We start from the raw sequence: 20,787 nt of genomic DNA on the forward strand, positions 1-20,787 counted from the left end.
AAATTTTTTCCCCCTAAATGGGTTTTTATTGCAAAGCGGAATACAACAACAGTATGCAACGGGTGTATCTCACAGTAAAATATGCAGACTAGGCCGCAATTTATTTTCTTCCCCTAAATGGGTTTTTATTGCAAAGCGGAATACAACAACAGTATTCAATGGGTGTTGATGTGTTGGTGTAATCTCACTGTAACGTATGAATGAAAAATTTGTATTTTTCCCTTTAATTGGTGATTTTTGAAGAGCAGATTTGAACTGTGTGTCTAAACGCTGTATGACAGTGTCACAGTAAAGTATGAATGAAAAACTGAAAAAGAATTGTCTCCTTAATTGGTGCTTGTTGAATAGCAGATTAGAACTGCAGTGTCTAAACGCTGTAAGTTACAGTAAAATATGAAGGAAAAAAGTTTTTTTTTTTTTTATCCAGATTAAGCAGACACATATGTACTGAGTTTGCATTACATGGCTGCTACACGCCGCACGCCTAACAGGTTGGATACTGTTGTTGTTCGATTCCGATATTGAATAATTAAAAAACCCATTTGAATGAAAAACTGAAAAATATTTTTTTTGCCTAAAAACTGAAAAAAAAAAAAAAATTCCCTTACATTGGTGCTTTTTGAAGAGCAGATTAGAAAAGCTGTGTCTAAACACTGTATGTCAAAGTAAAATATGAAGGGGGCGTGGCCTGCAGCGCTGCAAGATGGACGACCGGCAGCTCCGCTCGGCCATCCGGGACTTCAGCCCACTACAGCCCACACAGCGGGTAAACTTACCTCTACGACGCTTCCGTAGCCCCCAGGAAGGATGAAGGGGAAGAAGGGCTCCTCGCAGGCGAACCGGCTGGACGGATTTCTCATTTCCTCCGCCGCGGGCCTCCGCCAGCATGGCGCGGGTAGGCCGCAACAGCACGCCTCTCATCATTCCGGCGAGCGGGAGCATCGCGGCCAGCCACTGAGGCAAGTAACGAACCCGGACAGTGGAAACTCGTCCGGATCCTCCACTCCTCCCTCGCCCTCTGCCAGGAGCCCCGCGAAGCAAAAGCCCAGATGGAGCTCCCCGCCACCAGACCCTGACCAGGCTTGTGGGATGGATCAAACGGCAGCTTCTCCAAAGCATCGTGCGATCCCTGCACAGCCATGGATCCCTTTGCTGCCTTTCCTGCAGGAGATCAGCCAGTGTCTGCTTCTTTGCTAAAAGATATGCTGCATTCCCTGTGGTCCTCTCTCCATTCAGATCTCTTCCAATGCCTCACTCAGACCAAGCAGGAGGTGAAACACCTGGAGACCAGGGGGGAGCGCGTGGAAACTTCCATGGAAAAATGCACTCTCTCGCTCAACACTATGGTGGCTGCTCACAATGGCCACGCTGAGGACATTGCGTGGCTGAGAGACAAGGTGGCGGACCTTGAAGACAGATCCCGTCGGAACAATTTGAAGCTGAGGGGGATCCCAGAGACGGTTCAGCCACAACACCTCAGGCAAGTAGCTACTGACCTCTTTTCTGCCTTGGTCCCTTCCCTCTCAGCCTCTGACCTAGAGATCGATCGGATTCATAGGATCCCCAAGCCGGGCTTCATAGCCCCTGAACTACCCAGGGACGTCCTCCTTCGGGTACACTTTTTCCAGGTGAAAGACAGGATCCTCCAGGCTGCCCGTCAACTTCAGGCTATGCCTGGTGACTATCCCAACATCCAAGTCCTACCGGATCTCTCCCGGCATACGCTGCAGAAGCGCAGAAATTTGGCCACTATTACCAAAGCCCTGCGCAACCACCGCATTCCTCATAAGTGGAAGCACCCTGCCCTGCTCACCATTACCCACCAGAATTCCAAGGTGACCATCTCCACCCTGGAAGAGGGTATGTCTCTGCTGACCAGATGGGGAATCCTTGCGGACCATCCTACCCCTCCTGAGGTTCCCTTGTCCGCCTCGGCATCCTCTGGAGATTGGCAAGTCTTCTCCCGCAAGAGAGCCAAGGCTAGGAGCTTTCCTCCTGGGGTTGGGAATGACACCCCGCTGGCATTGCCTTTGTCCCTGGCCTAGTTAGTGTCCCTGACCTATATGGCCCCTGCTTTTCTGTTGCAGGCATTGCCTGCCCTTGGACTGTTTCTTATGTTCTACCCTGCGCTTGGCGCACCCTGCACCTTGACTCTCTCCCTGCTCCGCTGTTCCAGAGCTCACCTTTTGTTCCAGTTTTTTTGTGCTACTGATCTCTTGCTCATTGCACCCCTGTCTACTGGCTCATACCTTCAGCAGCCTCCGGATTATCTCAGGTACCCACCATGACCATCAAGTTCTTATCCCTGAATGTTAACGGCCTCAACCACCCGGCCAAGAGGTTCTTCCTGTGGACTGAACTGTGCAACAGCAAAGCTGACGTTGTCTCTATCCAAGAGACCCATTTCAAAACTGGCAGCCAACCGAACTTCTCTCACAAGAACTTCCCTGCTCTATTCTTCGCTAATGCCCCTGAAAAGAAGAGGGGAGTGATGATCGCAATAAGGGACACTGTGGCGTTTCGGCTCCACTCGCTTACCCGGATCCCGATGGACGGTTTCTTATTCTTCAAGGTGACTTCAACTCCACTCCCCTGACCCTTGTGGCTGTTTACGCTCCGAACTGTCACCAAAAGCGTTTTCTCCACAGGCTTTTGAAAAAGGTTACCTCTAATGTTTACGGTAATTTGGTTATGTGTGGGGACATGAATATGGTGGTCGACCCCGGGCTTGATGCTTCGGCGCCCGCCCGTGGCCGACAACTCTCCCTCCACTCCCTTCTTTTGAGGGAACAGCTTTATGATGTTTGGCGGTGCCTGCATGGCTCCGAAAGAGACTATTCCTATTACTTCCATAGACACGGTTCATACTCGCGAATTGACATGTTTTTGACGGATCTCCCTTTGCTGGGTAAGGTCTCCTCCTCCATCATTCGGAATATCACCTGGTCTGACCACGCGGCGGTTGAGATGGTGTTGGAGGAGTCTGGACCCAGGGAACGGACGTCGATTTGGAGATGTGATGCTAGGGTGTTGCAGGACTCCTCTTCGGGTAAATTCATCAGGGACCAATTGTCTTCTTACTTTGAAATTAATACCCCTTCTGTTTCGGATCCTTGGATTCTGTGGGGTGCACACAAGGCGTTTATTCGCGGTGTCTGTATCCAGCAGTCTGCAAGGATGAGAAAAAACTACACTAAAATGCTGACTACCCTTTTGGCAGACATTAAGGACCTCGAAGCCTTACACAAGACCTCGCCCATGCAGACTGTGCTCTCACAACTATCCCAAAAACAGGAATCCCTGAAATCCCATCGTATGTCTCGTTATGACCGCCATCTCAAAAGTCTTAAACTCAAGTTTTATGCTCACGCTAATAGAGCCGGTAAAACCCTGGCCCTTCGCATTAAACAACGCAGAGTAAATTCCCGCATATCCTACCTTTCCCACAAAACTACCGGTGCGAGACTATCGCACCCTCGTGATATAGCCAACGAGTTTGCGGACTTTTACAGCTCCCTTTACAATTTGGCCCAGGACCCCAGCACGTTGCACCCCACCCCGGAGCTTGTCCGCGAGTTCTTGGACAAGCTGCGTTTGCCCGTTTTGTCCGAATCCCACATGTCTTCCTTATCCTCCCCCTTTACGCCGGAGGATATCTCCAAGGCCATTCGATCGCTCCCCTCCGGGAAGTCCCCTTGACCTGATGATCTTTGTAATGACTATTATAAATTATTTGCCTCCCTCCTTAGCCCTACCCTTGCAGACGTTTTCAACAAAGCTGCGTTGACGGCGTGTTTTCCCCCTGACATGTTGTCAGCATACATAACTACCATTCCCAAGCCGGGTAAGGACCCCAGTTTACCTGGTAACTATCGGCCTATATCCCTCCTCAATAGCGATGTCAAAATCTATGCTAGGATACTGTCAGCCCGCCTCCAGCCTATTCTCCCCCACCTTATCAATCAGGACCAGATGGGCTTTATGCCTGGACGCCAGACGTCTGACGCCACCAGGAGAATCATTAATCTTGTCCACTTGACCGAGGCCACGCGAACGCCTTCTCTGCTCCTCACCTTGGATGCAGAGGTGGCGTTCGACAGGGTCAACTGGCTGTTCATGAGGATGACGCTGGAGAAGTTTGGATTCTCTGGCCCGTCTCTCTCACCGATCCTTGCGTTGTATTCCTGTCCTTCCGCTCAGATTCTCACTTCGGGTACGACTTTGGTTCCGTTCAATATCTCAAATGGCACCCCCCAGGGGTGTCCTCTTTCCCCCTCGATCTTCAATTTGATGATTGAGCCCCTGGCGGAGGCCATTAGGTCACATAGCTGGGTGGTGGGATTCCGAGTCGGCGATGTGACACACACGGTGAATCTCTTACGACATTGTAATGATCCTGACCAAACCCTTGCAGTCCCTCCCAGCAGTACACCGCATTCTGGTTGATTATGGGGCCGTCTCCTACCACAAAGTCAACACGACTAAGTCCCTGGCGCTCAACTTAGGTATAGATGAACGTACGCTTGCGAATCTCCAGTCCTCTTTCCCATACCCCTGGATGAACTAATACATTCCGTACTTGGGAATCAACATTACCCCCCGAATATTGTCGCTCCTCTCGGCGAACGTTGACGCCCTCCTCAAGAAGACTACCAAAGAGATGGCCTCAATTGCCAAAGTTGAGCTATCTTGGAGTGGTAGGATGGCAGCGTATAAGATGTCAATACTACCCCAAATCCTGTACATCTTTAGAGCGGTTCCCCTGACTTTTCCTAAGACATGTCTTGACGCCTTAACTAGGGATATGCGCCAGTTTATTTGGTGCGGAAGGAGTGCTCGGGTAGCCACCTCTGTCTTGACGCAACCTAAGTGTCTGGGTGGAGCGAAGCTGCCCGACATCTATCTCTACTACTGGTCGTCTAGACTGGACCAGCTCAGGCCCTGGTTTCACGACTCTACCGACTTCCCCTGGACGCAGATTGAGAGACATCTGTCGCCGACTCGGAACCTCCGCCTCCTCCTCCTGGGCGACCTCTGGACCCCCTGGAGTCTCTCCAGAATCTCCCCTCCTATGCGGGCCTCCCTTTTGGCATGGCGCAGGCTGGGATCGGCTCAGGGAGATCGGGCAGGACTTGTTCCCTACGAATCAACTTCCCTGCCGTTGGACATCCTAGGGGCTCACCTACCTTCCCTCAACCTGTCACATTTGCAAATGAAGGGACTGACTACGCTATCCCACTTTTTCCTCTCGGTTTCCCTCCGCTCCCCATCCTCCTTGATGCGGACCTACCAGATTCCTGACACCTTGACGTTCACGGTACTCCGGGTACACAGATCCCTTCCCCAAGGTGTATGGGACTACCTGCTCAATGTGGTCAAACGGGGCAAAGGCATATCACTCTTTTACGAATGCCTTTTGAGAGGGCCCCATCCCCACAAAACATCTCCTATGCTGCGCTGGGAGAGGGATTTGGACTGCACGTTTACCCCTGAGCAGTGGTCCCGAGCCTTCATGTCCACTTACAGATACTCCCCACTGTACTTCACATTGGGAACAGATGCTCAAGATTTCTAATAGCTGGTACTACACCCCCATCAGACTCTCAAAGATATTCCCCGGGGTCTCTGACCAGTGCTGGCGAGAGTGTGGTGGTACGGGCACGTTGACCCATATACTTTGGGAGTGCCCCTCACTCAGGAGCTACTGGGCCAGGATATTCCATTGCATAGCGGAATGTAATGGCATCCTCCACCCACCCATGAAAGCTATGGCCCTGCTAAACATTGACATTGATGATTACCCTAAGTGTTATCGTAGCATGGTCACTCACATTTTATTAGCATCCAGGACGCTGCTACTCAGAAATTGGAGATCCCTAGTAATCTCGTGCTTCAATGACCTGATTAAATTAGTTAATGAGAGCTACCTGTGTGAACGGATGTTGGCAGTCAACGCCCTGACTCTCTCTAAATTTGACGATGATTGGAAGTATTGGAAATATGTTCCTAGATAGGCTCGAAGCAGTCTTTCTCTTGAAGAGTTGGGGGATCGGGGGCGGGACGGTGCTCCTTCCTGTGGCGAATATGTTCCCAGGTGGGGGCCACGTTAGGGGGAGGTGCTGTCCCCTCCCGCCTCCCACTTCTTTTTTAGTATTAATACCTTGTATACCTCTTGACCTAGGTGGTACTAACTCAATAGTTAGATGACTCAGTAGTCCAGCTTTTTGAACTCGGTTTATTGTTGATACTGAAGCTATATGATGTGTGTACACTTTCCTTGTTGTGGAACAGTACCCTCTCCCCCTCCCCCCCTTTACTCCCCCTGATTGGGCGCTAATGTATGCTGTTTTACTGTACCTTGTCTTCTTGTTGTTACTAATGTACATTACTGTCCTTTGTACTTTGTTGAATATTCAATAAAAAACATTATTAAAAAAAAAAAAGTAAAATATGAAGGAATTTTTTTTTTTCTTTTTTAAATCCAGATTAAGCAGACACATATGCACTGAGCTTGCATTACATGGCTACTACACACCACACGCCGCCCACCTAACAGACTGATAAACGTTTTCCTTTTTTCTCCCTCCTCCTCACTGGGCTCAGGTCAGGGCAAAAATATTGTGCACTGAACCCCCACACAATAAAATCAATGTTGATCGCTGTCTGATTAAAGAACATTCTTCCTATTCTTTCCCTGAAAGCAATCTCCAGCCTGCCCCTACAATAATCTCCTATCTCTCCCTCAGCAGCAGCAGGAACCTGTCCCTAGTATAGTTAGAGCAGAGTGACGCGCGGCGCTATGTGACTCCAGCTTATATAGAGGCTGGGTCACATGCTGCACTGGCCAATCACAGCCATGCCATTAGTAGGCATGGCTGTGATGGCTTCTAAGGGCACACTAGTTAAACGCTTGCTGATTGGCTGCCTTGCAGCTGTTGAAACCTTTGGGATGTAATGACAGAGGAGATAAATCTAATTAGTGTAGACCAGAAGGGTTTTAAGTTAGGAAAAGTCCACAAGATGTGCATTGGGGTTCCAGGATGCCCGCAGTTTCTCCAGCAGGTAGGAGATGTAGTGGGGTAGATCTTTGCCAGATTGGTAGGTGTAAGATACAAGTTGTTAAGGATCTTTTGTACAGATTCCCAATGTAGTATACATCTGGAGACCCTCTGCCTGTCGCCATTGTTGAGCTGAGTAGTTGCGGTTTATAATTCCTTCCCAATGTCTCATTGTTCGGGTTTTCGATTCGGTTGTGGGGTTCGTGATTAGTTGTGTATATATATATAGGTGATGCCTTTTTGATGGGGCTTCTTCATGTCATAGAATTTTTTAAGAGATGTCAAAAGAAGGGGGTCTGCAACCATGATATACATGAGGGGGCAGAACAGATTCTGAGGAATTTCAAGAAGTCTTTAGCAGGTATTCTTCTTTTGTAGGTGCTGAAATGAGAGGAGCAATGAATTTTGATAGAGGTCACTGGTTGTTTGAAGGCCAGCAGAAATCCAGTTTGATATAGAGATATCCGGCGTAATGGCTTGTATCATGTTGAGATGTATAAGGTTCAGAAGTTGGAGGGGTATGCCTGCATAGTGTTGGTAAGCTGCTCTCCATGTGCTAATAGTCACATTGATTGTGCTAAGGTGGGATTTTTGCCTGTGGTGTTGTAGGAGTAGGGCACTGAGGAGCATCTTGGGGCAAGCTGCTATGGTTGTTGCTTCTATTTGGAGCCATGTATGCTGATGATCAGTTTTCCACCATTGTTTAGCTTGGTCAAAAATGGTTGCTTTAAGTTATGCAGGGATGTTTGGTGCTCCCCTACCACCCGCCGATGTTGGTGTGCAAAGGATAGAGCAATTAATTCTGGGGTGTTTCCTATTCCATATGAAGGAATTCAAAATTACTTGTAATTTGTTGAGGTGGGATTGTAGGAAGGTGATAGGCAAAGTTCGGAAAACATATAGTGTGTGCAGCAGAAGATACATCTTGGTTAGGGCGATGCATCCAGGCCAATGGTTTTGTAGGTCTTGAGCTGTTTTTTGAAGGATGGATACCAGTTGCATGAAATTAGGTAAGAGCAATCAAGAGGTGGGAGTAGGTAGGTGTATGCCCAGGTAGGAAAGGATAGAATCAGGAGCCCACGAAAATGAGGTGTGTTGAGCAATGCTACGTTTGGAATTCAGATCGATGTTTGCTCCAATCATGGAGGATTTAGAGTAGTTGATCTTGTACAATGAGGCCTTGCTGAAGAGTTCTAGGGTATGATGGTTGTGTGGGAGTGATTGTATAGGATTAGTTATCGAGATGATCACGTCATCGGCATAAAGGCCAATTTTGTGATTGACATTGCCAACTGTGATTCTGGAGATAAGAGGATTGTTGCGGATGGAATAGGCCAGCGGTTCCATGATGAGGGTAAAGATTCGAGGCGATAAGAGACACCCTTGATGGGTTCCCTTGGTTATGTGGAAGTGGTCTGATGAGATGCCTGAGGTTGTAACTTCAGCGCTAGTGTAGGAATAAAGAGCCATAATTGCGTTGAAGAGTGGACCAAGTTGGAAGGGTAAAGAGAAACCAAATTTTGTCAGTACTGCTCATAAGAAGTTCCAGTCAACTCTATTGAATGCCTTCTCTGCATCCAAAGAGATGAACAGAGAAGCTGTTCGGTGATGTTCCACCTACTGTAGAAGGTCAGGTCTATGTATCTCCAGGTACCATTAGACGTTTGTCTACCAGCTACAAATCCCACCTGGTCGGGGTGTACCAGTTGGGATATGATCGGGGATAGCCGTGTGACCAATAGTTTGGCATACAATTTGGTGTTTGTATTTAGAAGTGAAATGGGCCTATAACTGGCTGGATCATCAGATGGTTTGCCAGGTTTTGGGATTGTGGTGATGTTGGCTTCTAAGGCTTCTGGGGGGATGGAGCCTGCTTTGGCAATATGGTTGAAAGATTGGCAAAGGTAGGGGGCAGGTAGTTTGGAGAGTCGTCTGTAGTATTCATTGCTGAACCCGTCAGGTCCAGGAGCTTTGTGTAATGGGAGAGAGGTAATGGCTTTTTCAATTTCAGGCAGTGGAAAGGGTGAGGACATGCTTTGTAAGTGGTCTGGGGAGAATGAAGGTAAGTGTAGATGTTCCAAGAGTCGTGTGAAATCTTCTGGAGTGGGGGAGGGGGCTTCACTTGAGGAGGTGAGGTTGTATAATTTAGAGTAGAACTGGCTAAACCTGTTGGCAATGTCTTTAGGATTGGTGAGGCGGTTACTAGTAGGGGAGCTGAGGTATGGGATTTTAGTGTATATTAGGTGCCGCTTAATTTGTTTCACTAGGCTGGCTCCGGGTTTGTTGTGGTGGGCATAAAAATGAAGTTTACGTTTCTTGAGGGATAAATCAAAGTTTAAGGGTAGGTGATTGCTAAGTTTCCGTCTGGCATTTTACATTTCTGTATCTAGAAGTGTGGAGGGTCTAGTCTTATGTCCATTTTCAAGGGAACATATCTGTGCCAGTAACTTATATGTGGTAGCATTGCGTACCTTTTTTCATGTGCTCCGAGTTTAATGAGAAAGCCTCTGAGATATGCTTTATGGGCATTCCAACAAATTTTAGGATCATTGGTTAAGAAATAGTTTTCAATCTCAGAAGCGACATGTTTCTGGAGATGAGGGCATGAGAGGAGAGAGGTACTGAGTCTCCATCCAGTCCCTAATTGTGTGTGGCGTGGGGGGGATAGTTTAAGCACTATTTGTGCGTGATCTGACCATGTAATGTTGTCAATAGTGATGGACGAACATCGGCCGGGCGCTTCGCGAACGCCAGCTGCGAATATTCTCAAAAGTCTGCGAACCGCGAGTTGCGGCGGGTCCCATTGACTTTAATGGGAGGTGAACTTTTAAAACCTTTAGGTCATATTTGCAGCCACAAAAGACGTACTAGCTGTGCACAAATAGTCCCAGCACATGGACAATGTCATAACAGAAGTATTGCAATTGAAAAAGTTGCCCTAAATGTTTTTTTTACAGCAAAAAATATATATATTTTTTTTAATAAATCAGCCAGAACTGACAGCAGTCGGTAAATACATTGTCTAATACATATAGGGTCCATTCACACATCTGTGACAACCACAGGATACCTGCCCCTATAGTAAAGAGACTGTAATAGACCCTAAAACGACATTGGAGCATTTTAAATGACTTTTGTGGACATTGACAAAGCGATTTGTGTGTGACTGCAGCCAATCTCTAACTGCCCCTAAAGCAACCACAGGATACCTCTCCCTAAGCTCAAAAGATACTAGATCTATACTGAAAAATACCAGCCGTGAAAAGGACGTTTTGTGGATCTTCACAACGCTATATGTGTCTAGCAAACTCTCCCTGATGAGCACAGCAGACCTCTCCCTACACTGGCAGAAAGCGGAATGTGAAATGGCCGCCAGATCGGGTCTTTTTATAGGGTAGGGGGACTTTCCATGTGCTGGAATGTTTCAATTGGCTGTCCCGTTCCACCTGACAGCTGTGTCATGGGTCAAAGTTCTTCTGAATGAAAAAGAAAATGGTGGCATGGACATATTCGCGAACATCGGCAAAAGTCCGGCTTTTTGCGAATTTGCGAACAAGCAAAATTTGCCGCAAACCGACCGCTGGGCGAACCACAAGGCCATCTCTAGTTGTCAAATTTTGCATCTTGGATAGCTTGGAGGACATGTTTGTCTACCAAAAACATGTCTATTCTGGAGTAAGATTTTTGGGTGTGTGAATAAAAGGTATAGTCCTTCTCTGTGCAATGTAGGCATCTCCAGGGGTCGTATAAGTCTTCAGAGTGCAAAAGAGAGGAGAGAGCAGGAGATTGTTTGCGAGGGGGATTTGAGGAGTCAAGATCTGGATCTACGATATGATTAAAATAGTCAAATATAATTAAGGTACCCTGTCTAAAAGGTTCTAGTTTCACCATTACAGTTTTGTAAAATTGGCCTTGGTGGGCGTTTGGGGCATATACATTGACAATAGTCATAATGGTATTATTAATGGAGGTGTATAATATGACATATCCACCATAAGGGGTCACTTTCAGAATCGAGTAGTTCGAATGATACGGTGAAGCGAATAGCTGTTAGGACTCCTGTTTTTTTTCTTTGAGGAATCAGCAAAGATACAGTGCGGAAACTGCTTATGAGAGCACGATGGATGTTTACAATAGGCAAAATGAGTCTCCTGTGCACATATGATGTCAGAGTTGAGTCTTAGGGCCTCTTTCCATAGTAGGTGCCTTTTAAAGGGGGAATTTAGGCCTTTAACATTAAGGGAAGTAATAGTGATAGTCATAGAAGTGGTCTGCTAGTGAGAGAATTTAGAAACACAGGGTATAGGGGGGAAAGGTGGACCACCTGTTATTGTAGCACACCCAATGCTTGAGTATATATTTCAATTCACAACTGTTAACATAGGTAAATATTTTAGCATTTAAAACAGATTTTGAACTTTGATTTCAATGAGGTTTGAATTCCGAATCCAAACTTCGGTAACGTTTGCTGAATATTCACCAAACCAAACCTGGATACATTCAGCACATGCCTAGTCACAAGTGTTTTGGAAGCCAGATTAGGAAATATACATCAACTGTCAAGAAGAACTCTGATAGGGGTGTCATATGGCTTTTATGAATTATTTCCAATGGGGCAATATGTGCAGCTTCATAGTTTACTAATAAAAGTGAGATTCCCAAACCTCCATTTAGTTTATGCAAACATAGAGTAGTCAATGTTTTCTATTCACTGTGGGGCATACAGGACTGTGCAGCTCCGTGTGTTTTTGTTCAGACACATAGCTGCGGTTCGGCGCTGCCCCCTCTATCTCCTGATTGGCTGACTATGACTGACAGACATTAGGAGCTGCTGTGACACAGCCAATCAGGATGGAGAGTCCCAGATGGCCGAGGAACTCGTGAACATGACTGGATGGACAGAGATGGGTCTCAGGTAAGTATTAGGGGGGGGGGGGCTGCTGTAAGCAGAAGGCATTTTATCTTAATGCATTAGGACAAAAAAACCTTCTGACTTTACAACTCCTTTAATTTTCTGAAACAGAGTGGAGTAGTTAGACTGGTAGAAGGCAGAGCATGTAAGGGTAAGATAGACTCCAAGACCCAGCAATCTTTAGGAACATCTGAAATTATTTTCTAAAGATGATACGGAAAAGAGTGTATAAAGGATATATTCATTGCTATAGACTTTGATTGGTTTACTTTTATACATGTTAAGGGCATCAACATATTTTTCTCACTTTTACCGAAGGTTTTGAAAAAAGAGCCCTTTGGTTATACACAAAATTGTTAAAAATTTTCTTGATATCTTTATTCCTCAAGCTGTATATGAAAGGATTTACAAAGGGAGTAAAAACAGTGTACAACATTGACACTAGCTCAGTGATCACTTGTGATTGTCCTTCCTTCAGAATCAGATAAGTGGTAGTTAGGGTTCCATAAAATATAAACACAACAGTGAGATGGGAGCTACAAGTGGAAAAGGATTTCAGTCTTCCAGAAAATGAGGATATCTTTAACAGAGTTAAAACAATATAAGTATATGAAACCACTATCACAAGGAAGGGTAATACTATGACAGGAAAACACAACAAAGTAACTTCCATTTGTAATCTGGATGTATCTGAACAAGAAAGTTCCAGAAGTGGATTGAAATCACAGAAGAGATGGTCAATAACATTCGGTCCACAGAATTCTAGTTGACATAAGCCAAGTGTTGCTATTAATGCCATAGAACAACTCAACAACCAGGATGCAAGAACTAATTGAATGCAAAGTGTTGGTTTCATAATGGAGACATAATGCAGAGGAGAGCAGATGGCTAGATAGCGGTCATAGGACATCACTGTCAGAAGGTAACATTCAAAAGCTTCTGTTGAACTAAAGACAAAATACTGAGTAATGCAACCAGAAAAGGATATGGAGGTCCGCTCATGTAGAACAATATTTAACATGTTAGGAGTAATATCTGTGGTCAGTATGATGTCAGATATAGAGAGTTGGGAGAGGAAGAAGTACATGGGAGAATGAAGGGTCTTGCTGTAATATACCAGCATGATGATCAAAAAGTTCCCACATATTGTCCCAATGTATATCATAAGAATTAAGGTGAAGAGTAACAGATTATATATGTTCATGCTGTTGAATCCCAAAAAAAAGAATGTGGAGAAATTGCCTTTATATGTGGTCTGTGTGACAGGAGAGAAGGATTTATTATTATAACATTTAATTACATTTATTAAATCTATTATCTTTTTTTTTTGTTTGTTTAATTTCTCTTTATTGAAAAATTTTTCAAGAAGACAAAGAAAAACAGAACATAGACCATACAAGCCGACATTAAATACGGCAAATAGCCATGGAACAATATCAATGAGTGCATGAACATCTCAGTGCGCGTCAAGCACGCCCAGTCATGAAAAGTCTGAGAAAACATATTGATAGCACAACATCTTGCATCATAAAACCAATGTCAGAGAGAGCCTATAGGAAAGTGAAAGGATAGAAAAAAGCAGAAAAGAAAGAGAAAGAAGAGAAGAGAGCAGCAGGGAGAAAAAAGGGGGTAAGAGGGGGGAGAGGAGGGTGGGAAAGTGTGCCACGGGTGACTTATGTACCAAATAATAAAAACTTTAATCAGAAAGGATTACATTAGAAGGTGATAAACCAAGGGGGGTGTCCTCAGTGAGTAGGGCCACATAGGAAGAAGTGTTTTTAAAAGAAGACCAAGGTTGCCAGGCAGAGTGAAAACGGTCTAGTTTGTCACGGGCTATAAAAGTAAGTTCCTCGAATTGGTATGTCGTATCAATTTTCCGTAGCCAGTGACGTATCGTGGGAATGGTCAGTGAGCCCCAGAGGGCGGGGATCAGGGCTTTGGCCGCATTAAGCATATGAGGGATCATTGATCTTTTGTACTTAGAGAGCGGCATGTTAGTTCCATGCAGCAGGACAACCCAAGGATCTGATGGGATCGTAACTTCCGTGATCACACGTATAAGCCGAAGGACTTCAGTCCAGAACGGTTGTATTATTGAACAGTGCCACCAGATGTGTGCGTGCGATGCAGTATCTCCGCATCCCCTCCAAACATAACGGGGAGATGGCCGGAGAAATAATGTGCATTTTCCGCGGGGTATAGTACCAACGGGACAATAACTTGTAGTTGGATTCCGCCACCTTGGTGGAGAGAGAGGAAATGTGAGCCAATGCAAGAATTTTGTCCTTCCGGTTATCGGAAATTTGAGATCCAATATCCAGTTCCCACTTGTGTAAGAAATCCGGGTAGGGTTGGCCTTGCAATGAGATAAGTGCCTTGTAAAACTGCGAGGTGGAGTGAAGGGGGGGGTCCCAAGGGGCCAATATTGCCTCAATAGGGTTCAAATCCTTGGAGTCACGCAGCGGACGTGGAAGAGCAGCTATGAACCTGGATAACTGTCTGTGTCTCCAATGGTCCATGTCCGTTGCGGGGCTGGAGCCCAAAATGTGGCTAAGTGGCTTCACAGTATTGGAGTGGGTTACGTGGGACAACAAGAGGGGAGTCTTAGGAGACCAATTTTTAAATCCAGCATCCAGTTTGCCAGGCATGAAGTGGTTGTGATTCAACAGAGGCATTAAAGGAGAGTTCTAGTTCCAGGAAAACTTTGTATGCATGGAATCCCAGACAGACAAGGTTGATAGGGTCAGGGGAGAGGTGTTTGGGGAGAGGGCTCTGGCGGACCTTGAAATCCATGGTACTGCAGACAAGTATCTGTCACATAGATCGTATTCCAGCTGTACCCATAATTTAGAACTAATAGAGTACTTCCAATCAGCCACACGGGTTAGTGAGACCGCTTGGAAATAGTCCCTGATACTAGGGAGAGCAAGTCCCCCACAACGCTTTGGATGGAAATGCGTCGTCCTGGCAATCCTGGGGCGCCTGCCCTGCCAAATATACCTGGAAAGCAAAGACTGCAAAATAGTAAAAAGCCCAATAGGAACACCCAGCGATAACATTTGAATAAAATAGGATACGAGGCAAAATGTTCATCTTAACTATGTTGGTCTTGCCCAACCAGGAATGGTGTAAAGAGGACCACTGCCGAAGATCTGATTTGATCATATTCAATAGGGGAATGTAGTTATGACCGAACAAATTATTCAAGCGGGGGGTTAGATAAATACCTAGGTATTTCAATTTGTCCGGGAAATGGGAAATGTGGGGACAGAGCGGAGACTTCAGTATGGGGGAGGTTAATGTTTAATATTTCGGATTTAGACATGTTGATCTTGAAGTTTAAGATGTGGCGGAAGTCTGCGAAAGCTCGTAAGAGTACAGGTAAAGAGATACGAGGTTGTTGTATGAAAAAAAGGATGTCATCCGCATAAGCTGCGTATTTATGCGTCTGACGGTTCACAGTGACACCATGTATATCGTTGGAATGCCTAATAGTGGATAAAAAGGGCTCTAGGGAAATGGCAAACAAAAGGGGCGATAGAGGACACCCCTGTCGCGTGCCATTATGAAGGGGGTACTAAGGAGGCCGTTAACCCGTACCTGTGCCGTTGGTTGGGAATATAAAGCTGCAATATGTTGTATAGCTTTGGGGCCAAGGCCAAAAAAAAGTCCACCCTGTCAAACGCTTTTTCAGCGTCAGTAGAAAGGAACAGGGTAGGCTGGGACCTAGTGCGGACAAAGTGGATTAGAGAGAGAGCACGAAGAGAGTTGTCCCTCGCCTCTCTCCTGGGGATAAAACCAGTCTGATCAGCTGAGACCCAGGAGGGGATCAAGGGCAGTAGTCTGTTAGCTAACACCTTAGAGTACAATTTAAGATCCACATTCAGGAGGGATATATGGCGGTAACTACCACATTCTGTGGGATCTTTGCCCGGCTTAGGTAGGACCAAAATGTGAGCAGCTAATGATTCTGGACGAAAACACGAAGATTTAGAAATGGAGTTGGCATAAGAGGTCAAGTGAGGGAGTAGGACATCAGCAAACTTTTTAAAATATGCAACCGCGAAGCGATCAGGGCCAGGTGCCTTACCGACTTGGGTGGATTTTAGTGCCAATTGGAACTCTTCAACAGAAAAATCGTTTTCCAATTTCCGCAGGGAGCGTTTGGAGAGGGTTGGTAGATTAGCCTTTTTGAGGTAAGCCCAAATACGTTTGCATTTTTCAGTTAAAGGGAGATGACAGAGATCACCTTCTACATGGTAAAGCTTGCCATAAAAATCTCTAAAGGCTTTGGCAATATCAGGGGAGGAATGTAAGGCCAGAGGGAAGCTTCACCTTCTGAATAAAAGCTGGCCTGGCAAGCATTCTACCGGGTTTATCACCCCACTCGTAATGTTTATGGGCTAAAAAGTGAAATTTGCGCTTGGTAGCTTTGTCAAGTAAGGATCGTAGGGATTCCCTAGCCTCTGTTAAGGCCTGAAGGTGGGAGACATGCAATGATAGTTTGTGTGACTTTTCCAGATCCGCCACCAGGGCAAGCTGCTCAGCGATCAATTGGCCCTGTTCTCGCTTCCTCCTCGCCCCCAGCTCCATCAATTTGCCCCTTATAGTAGCCTTGTGGGCTTCCCACACTAAGGAGGGAGATGCGTGCTCAGTGGTATTTTCAAGAAAATATTGGCTAAGTGCAGAAGATAAGAGAGCCGCATCTGCGGGGTTCGAGAGAAGCAAGTCATTTAGCTTCCAATTAGTGGAGCGGGGTGGGAGAGAGGGAAGGAGCAGGGTGGACATCACAGGAGCATGATCCAAAATGGAGGCACAGCCAATGGAGGCGGATCGCAAAAGGGATAAGTGAAAGTGGCTCAGAAAAATGTTGTCAATCCTAGAGTAACAACCATGGGTTTTGGAAAAGTGGGAAAAATCAGCATCTTTAGGATGCAGGATTCGCCAGACGTCAACTAGTTGAAGGGAATGTAACAACTTTTTAAGCCGTGCAATCTGTTTAAACGGGACATTCGAATGACCCTTGGAGGTGTCAAGAACAGGGTCCAGGACCATGTTGATGTCACCAGCAACAACCAGGAGACCTTCAGCAAACTTCGCCAGCTCAGAAAGTGTTGTGTGTAGGAAAGTGGACTGAGCTTGATTCGGTGCATAAAAGTTAGCCAGAGTACAGCGGGTGTTTCCTATTGAACCCCTTAAAAAAAGATAACGACCATTATTTTCCAAGTTGGAAAGGAGTGTTCTTGCGAAACCCGATAGCGACACCTTTAGCCTTGTTAGAGGGAGAAAGTGCATAGTACCAGGTCGGGTACTGTGGGGAGAATAATTTGACATGAGTAGAATGGGTGAGATAAGTTTCCTGAAGGAACGCAATAGAACAAGATTCACGTTGCAGCTCCCGGAACACTTGATGGCGTTTATATGCCGTGTTCAATCCTCTAACATTATAGGACAAGACTTTTATGGTCCCCATTAGGTATCAACAAAGACCCCTCCCACATACATTGAAAACCCGGGCCTAAAGGAAGGGGAGTGGGGGGGGAGTGGGGGGGGGGGAGAGGAGAGGACAGATGAAAATAAGAAAAGAAGGAACAGCAAGAAAAGAGGAGAATACATAACATCAATACAGAGACAATGTCCAGTGGGACACCATGTATCGGCACGCAGTAAACTGCAGTGGTCCCTGGGGGGATGGGCGATACCAGAGATAGGGCGCCGATCAGGAGAACATGTCCCACGCGACAGAGCTCCAGCTCCGGGAACCCCCACCCCCAAAAGGAAAGAGGGGAGCGTATCGACCGGACGAAACTTCATCCTGTAGAGACGCTCAAAAGGGAGCCGGCGGCGGCACCCCGATAAGCCAAAATGTAAATGACAATGTGTAGAACAGAATATCAAATAACCATGAAATAACCTCCCCCTGGCAGAGGAGACAGTAATAAACCCAACATGAGTATATAAAACAGTGAACAAGCATGATAGGAACAATAAACCAATGCACCTGAAAGGAAAGAACATGAATAAGCCTGAGAAAGAGTATCACATCAGCAGGCATGGAGAAGGGGGATACCTCAGATAGGGGTCATCCCTGATTTGCGAGCAGAAGATGGCGCAGAGGTGCGCATTTTTTTGGAGAGCGTTTTACTCCAGGAGGCACCTGGTTTGAAAGTGAAAATGGGGATGCAATCATGCCACCCAGGGAGATCCAAGGGTGGGAGGCCCACATCCTGGAGGAAGGCTGGTAGATCTTCCGGGAAGCGGAGGGTAGCAGAATGACCATTCTTGGTAGCAATTGGAAATGCTGGGAAACCCCAACGATAAGTGAAGCCATTGGCCCTAAGCTGTTCCAGGAGCGAGTTAAGTGCGCGGCATCGTTCCAAGATCTCCTTGGAAAGGTCAGGAAAGACGTTAAGGGACGCTACGTGAAAGTCAACAACTTGAGTGCCACGTAGTTTAGTCATGATAGCATTTTTGTCTTCGAAATAGTGCAGACGACAGATAACGTCCCGAGGCAGGTCAGAGGATAGGTTACGAGGCCTAAGCGCTCTATGTGTGCGATCAAAGCGTAAATGATCAGTGGGAGCCCTCCCCAGGATGGAATTAAATATGCCCCTTACCGATGTTTCAAGATCATCATCTCTGGTAGCCTCGGAGAGTCCACGAATACGCACATTATTCCGCCGATTGCGGTTTTCCAGATCCTCCATTTTGTATAAGGCGGCACGGTGGGCCACCGCCAGTTGCATGACCTTGTCTTGTAACTCTCTAATGGAAGCCTCTTGCGAGTCCTGCCTCCATTCTGTATCCTCTACTCTGCCAAGTATGTGGGACATATCAGCGCGAACAGCGGTGATCTCCTTCTTAAGTGACCGTTCTAAATTGCGAAACATGCCACCAATTTCCTGTTTTAAACCATGTAAAAGTGAGGACATATCAGAAGCTGCCGGAGAATGCATTTCTTCAAGCCGGTCAGAAAAATATGAGGAGGAGGGAGAGTGCTTCCGCTGTGAGGCAGAGCGGATGGATGACACCGTACCTGATACCGAGGCCTCAGCCCTGCTACTTTGCGTGTGAGTGCTGGAGCCGCCTGTTGATTAAAAGCGTTTGATAGTACCGGAACTGGGCAGTTTGGATGAGGATCCCTTCCCGGATTTCTTGCCGGACATGGAGCATAAGTTGGGTGTTTTAGAAGACATTGCCAGGGGGTGAGTTCATCAAGGTGCCGCCAGAGCTCACTTTAATTACGGTCGGTCATCACCGGAAAAAAGTCCCATCCCCATATGAATATGTGCACGGAAAGGACTGCTCAAATGATGAGGTAGGCAAACAAAGGAAGGAGCAGCTGCTGCAACAAGCAGGAGAGATTGTGAGGGACCAAGTCTGTATGAAGCAGCTGAGTTGTCAAAATAAGCAGTGCAAGGAGTGCTTACCCAGTGCCTGGTCTGTGTGTTACATCTGCAGGAGAGGCCGCTGCTTTCAGGGCGACTAGGCCGCAACTTCGGGCACCTTTCAGCTGCTTAATAAAGTGTACTGGAAGGATGGCGGGTCCTGTGAGGTCGGTCGGGTGGCGGAAGCCCGTATGAGGAAGGCAGGGAGGTTATGTGAGCCTGAGCAGCCGCCGCCGCGCCGGACGGCGGACTGCGGCGATCGCTAGGAAAGTCCACGGCTTCAGATGAGGTGTAGGCCCCAATCTCGGGGCTCCGCCTAAAGCAAAAATGAGCAGTCCAGCCTGAACAGGGGATCACAGAGGGACGGCTGCAGCACAATATGTACAATATTGGGGGATCTGAGCGGCGGATGGCAGCCGATTTGTTGCTTAGACAGACGGAGCTCTCTGCTATAACGTCCTGACAGCCCAGCATCCGGTCACGCCCCCCATTAAATCTATTATCTTAAGGGGATTGTAATACATGTGTTGTCTGTGTGTAAAAAAATGTATAGTTTCTTATTTACAAAAAAAAAAAAAAAATACACTGTGTATAAACTATCGGAATAAAATCTTTACCAAGTATTTGAGTTAGGGCAGACCACCCATTGCCCCATCTGGTAATAACACCATTCCTGTACTATATATATTTCAGTAAACATGTTTAATTGCTTGCCTCCTCATGTGTTGTCACTCTTCCTCCTCCTTATATCCCACACTGCCACTTTAAAAAGAAGACTTCATCAGGGTCTGGCTTCTTTCTTGATGTGTGCCTGCCCACCGAGCCTAATCTTATGCATGCACTATATGAAATCTGAGCAGCTTCTTGCTGTTCAATTGCAAGGAGTTAAAGCGGAGTTCCACCCTGTTTTTCCACTTTGCAGTTTCTGGCACATTAAAACAACCTGTAAAATAATTTGATAGTCATTATTTTTTTTTGTTTCACTTACCTTATTTTTTATGAAAATAGGGATAGGGATTAATAGGGATTTTGTGCTTGATAAACTCTTGTGCTAATATTTTGTAACATTAAATTTTTGAACTACCATTATTTTATTATTTAGAGCCTCACCGTTCATAAAATATATACTGATTTTTTTTTTTTTTGGGGGGGGGGGGGGTAAGTAAGCAGGCCTAAAATATATATTTTTTAAAAATTCTGTACAAAAAGCTAAAAAAATGGTTCTGGCAGTGAAAGGATTAAAGGTATAGTAAGTTGCAATATATTACATTTTTGTTTTGGGCTTTAACCTCTTCCGGACCGCATCGCTACTTTGAAATGAAATACCGGGGTTATGGCAGCAGATAGCTACGATAACCACATTTTTTTTTTTTTTCTTTCTGATAAAAGTGGTCCCAGCCAGCCAGTGAATTTGACGCTGGGTCACTTT

General features: G+C 46.1%; 1 protein-coding gene across 1 annotated transcript; it reads right to left on the reverse strand.

Annotated features, from left to right (window-relative positions):
- Positions 1 to 8,581: 8,581 nt before the first annotated feature.
- LOC309554772 (olfactory receptor 6N2-like) lies at positions 8,582 to 13,174 on the reverse strand (the record flags this gene model as incomplete). Its single annotated transcript, XM_082256473.1, has 2 exons — positions 8,582 to 9,373; positions 12,284 to 13,174. 2 exons carry the CDS (start codon positions 13,172 to 13,174, stop codon positions 8,582 to 8,584), a joined length of 1,683 nt encoding a protein of 560 aa, XP_082112599.1.
- Between the last annotated feature and the right edge of the window lie 7,613 nt (positions 13,175 to 20,787).

This window comes from Pelophylax lessonae, assembly GCF_965119305.1.
Source record: "Pelophylax lessonae genome assembly, chromosome: 4".
NCBI classification, from domain to species: Eukaryota; Metazoa; Chordata; class Amphibia; order Anura; family Ranidae; genus Pelophylax; species Pelophylax lessonae.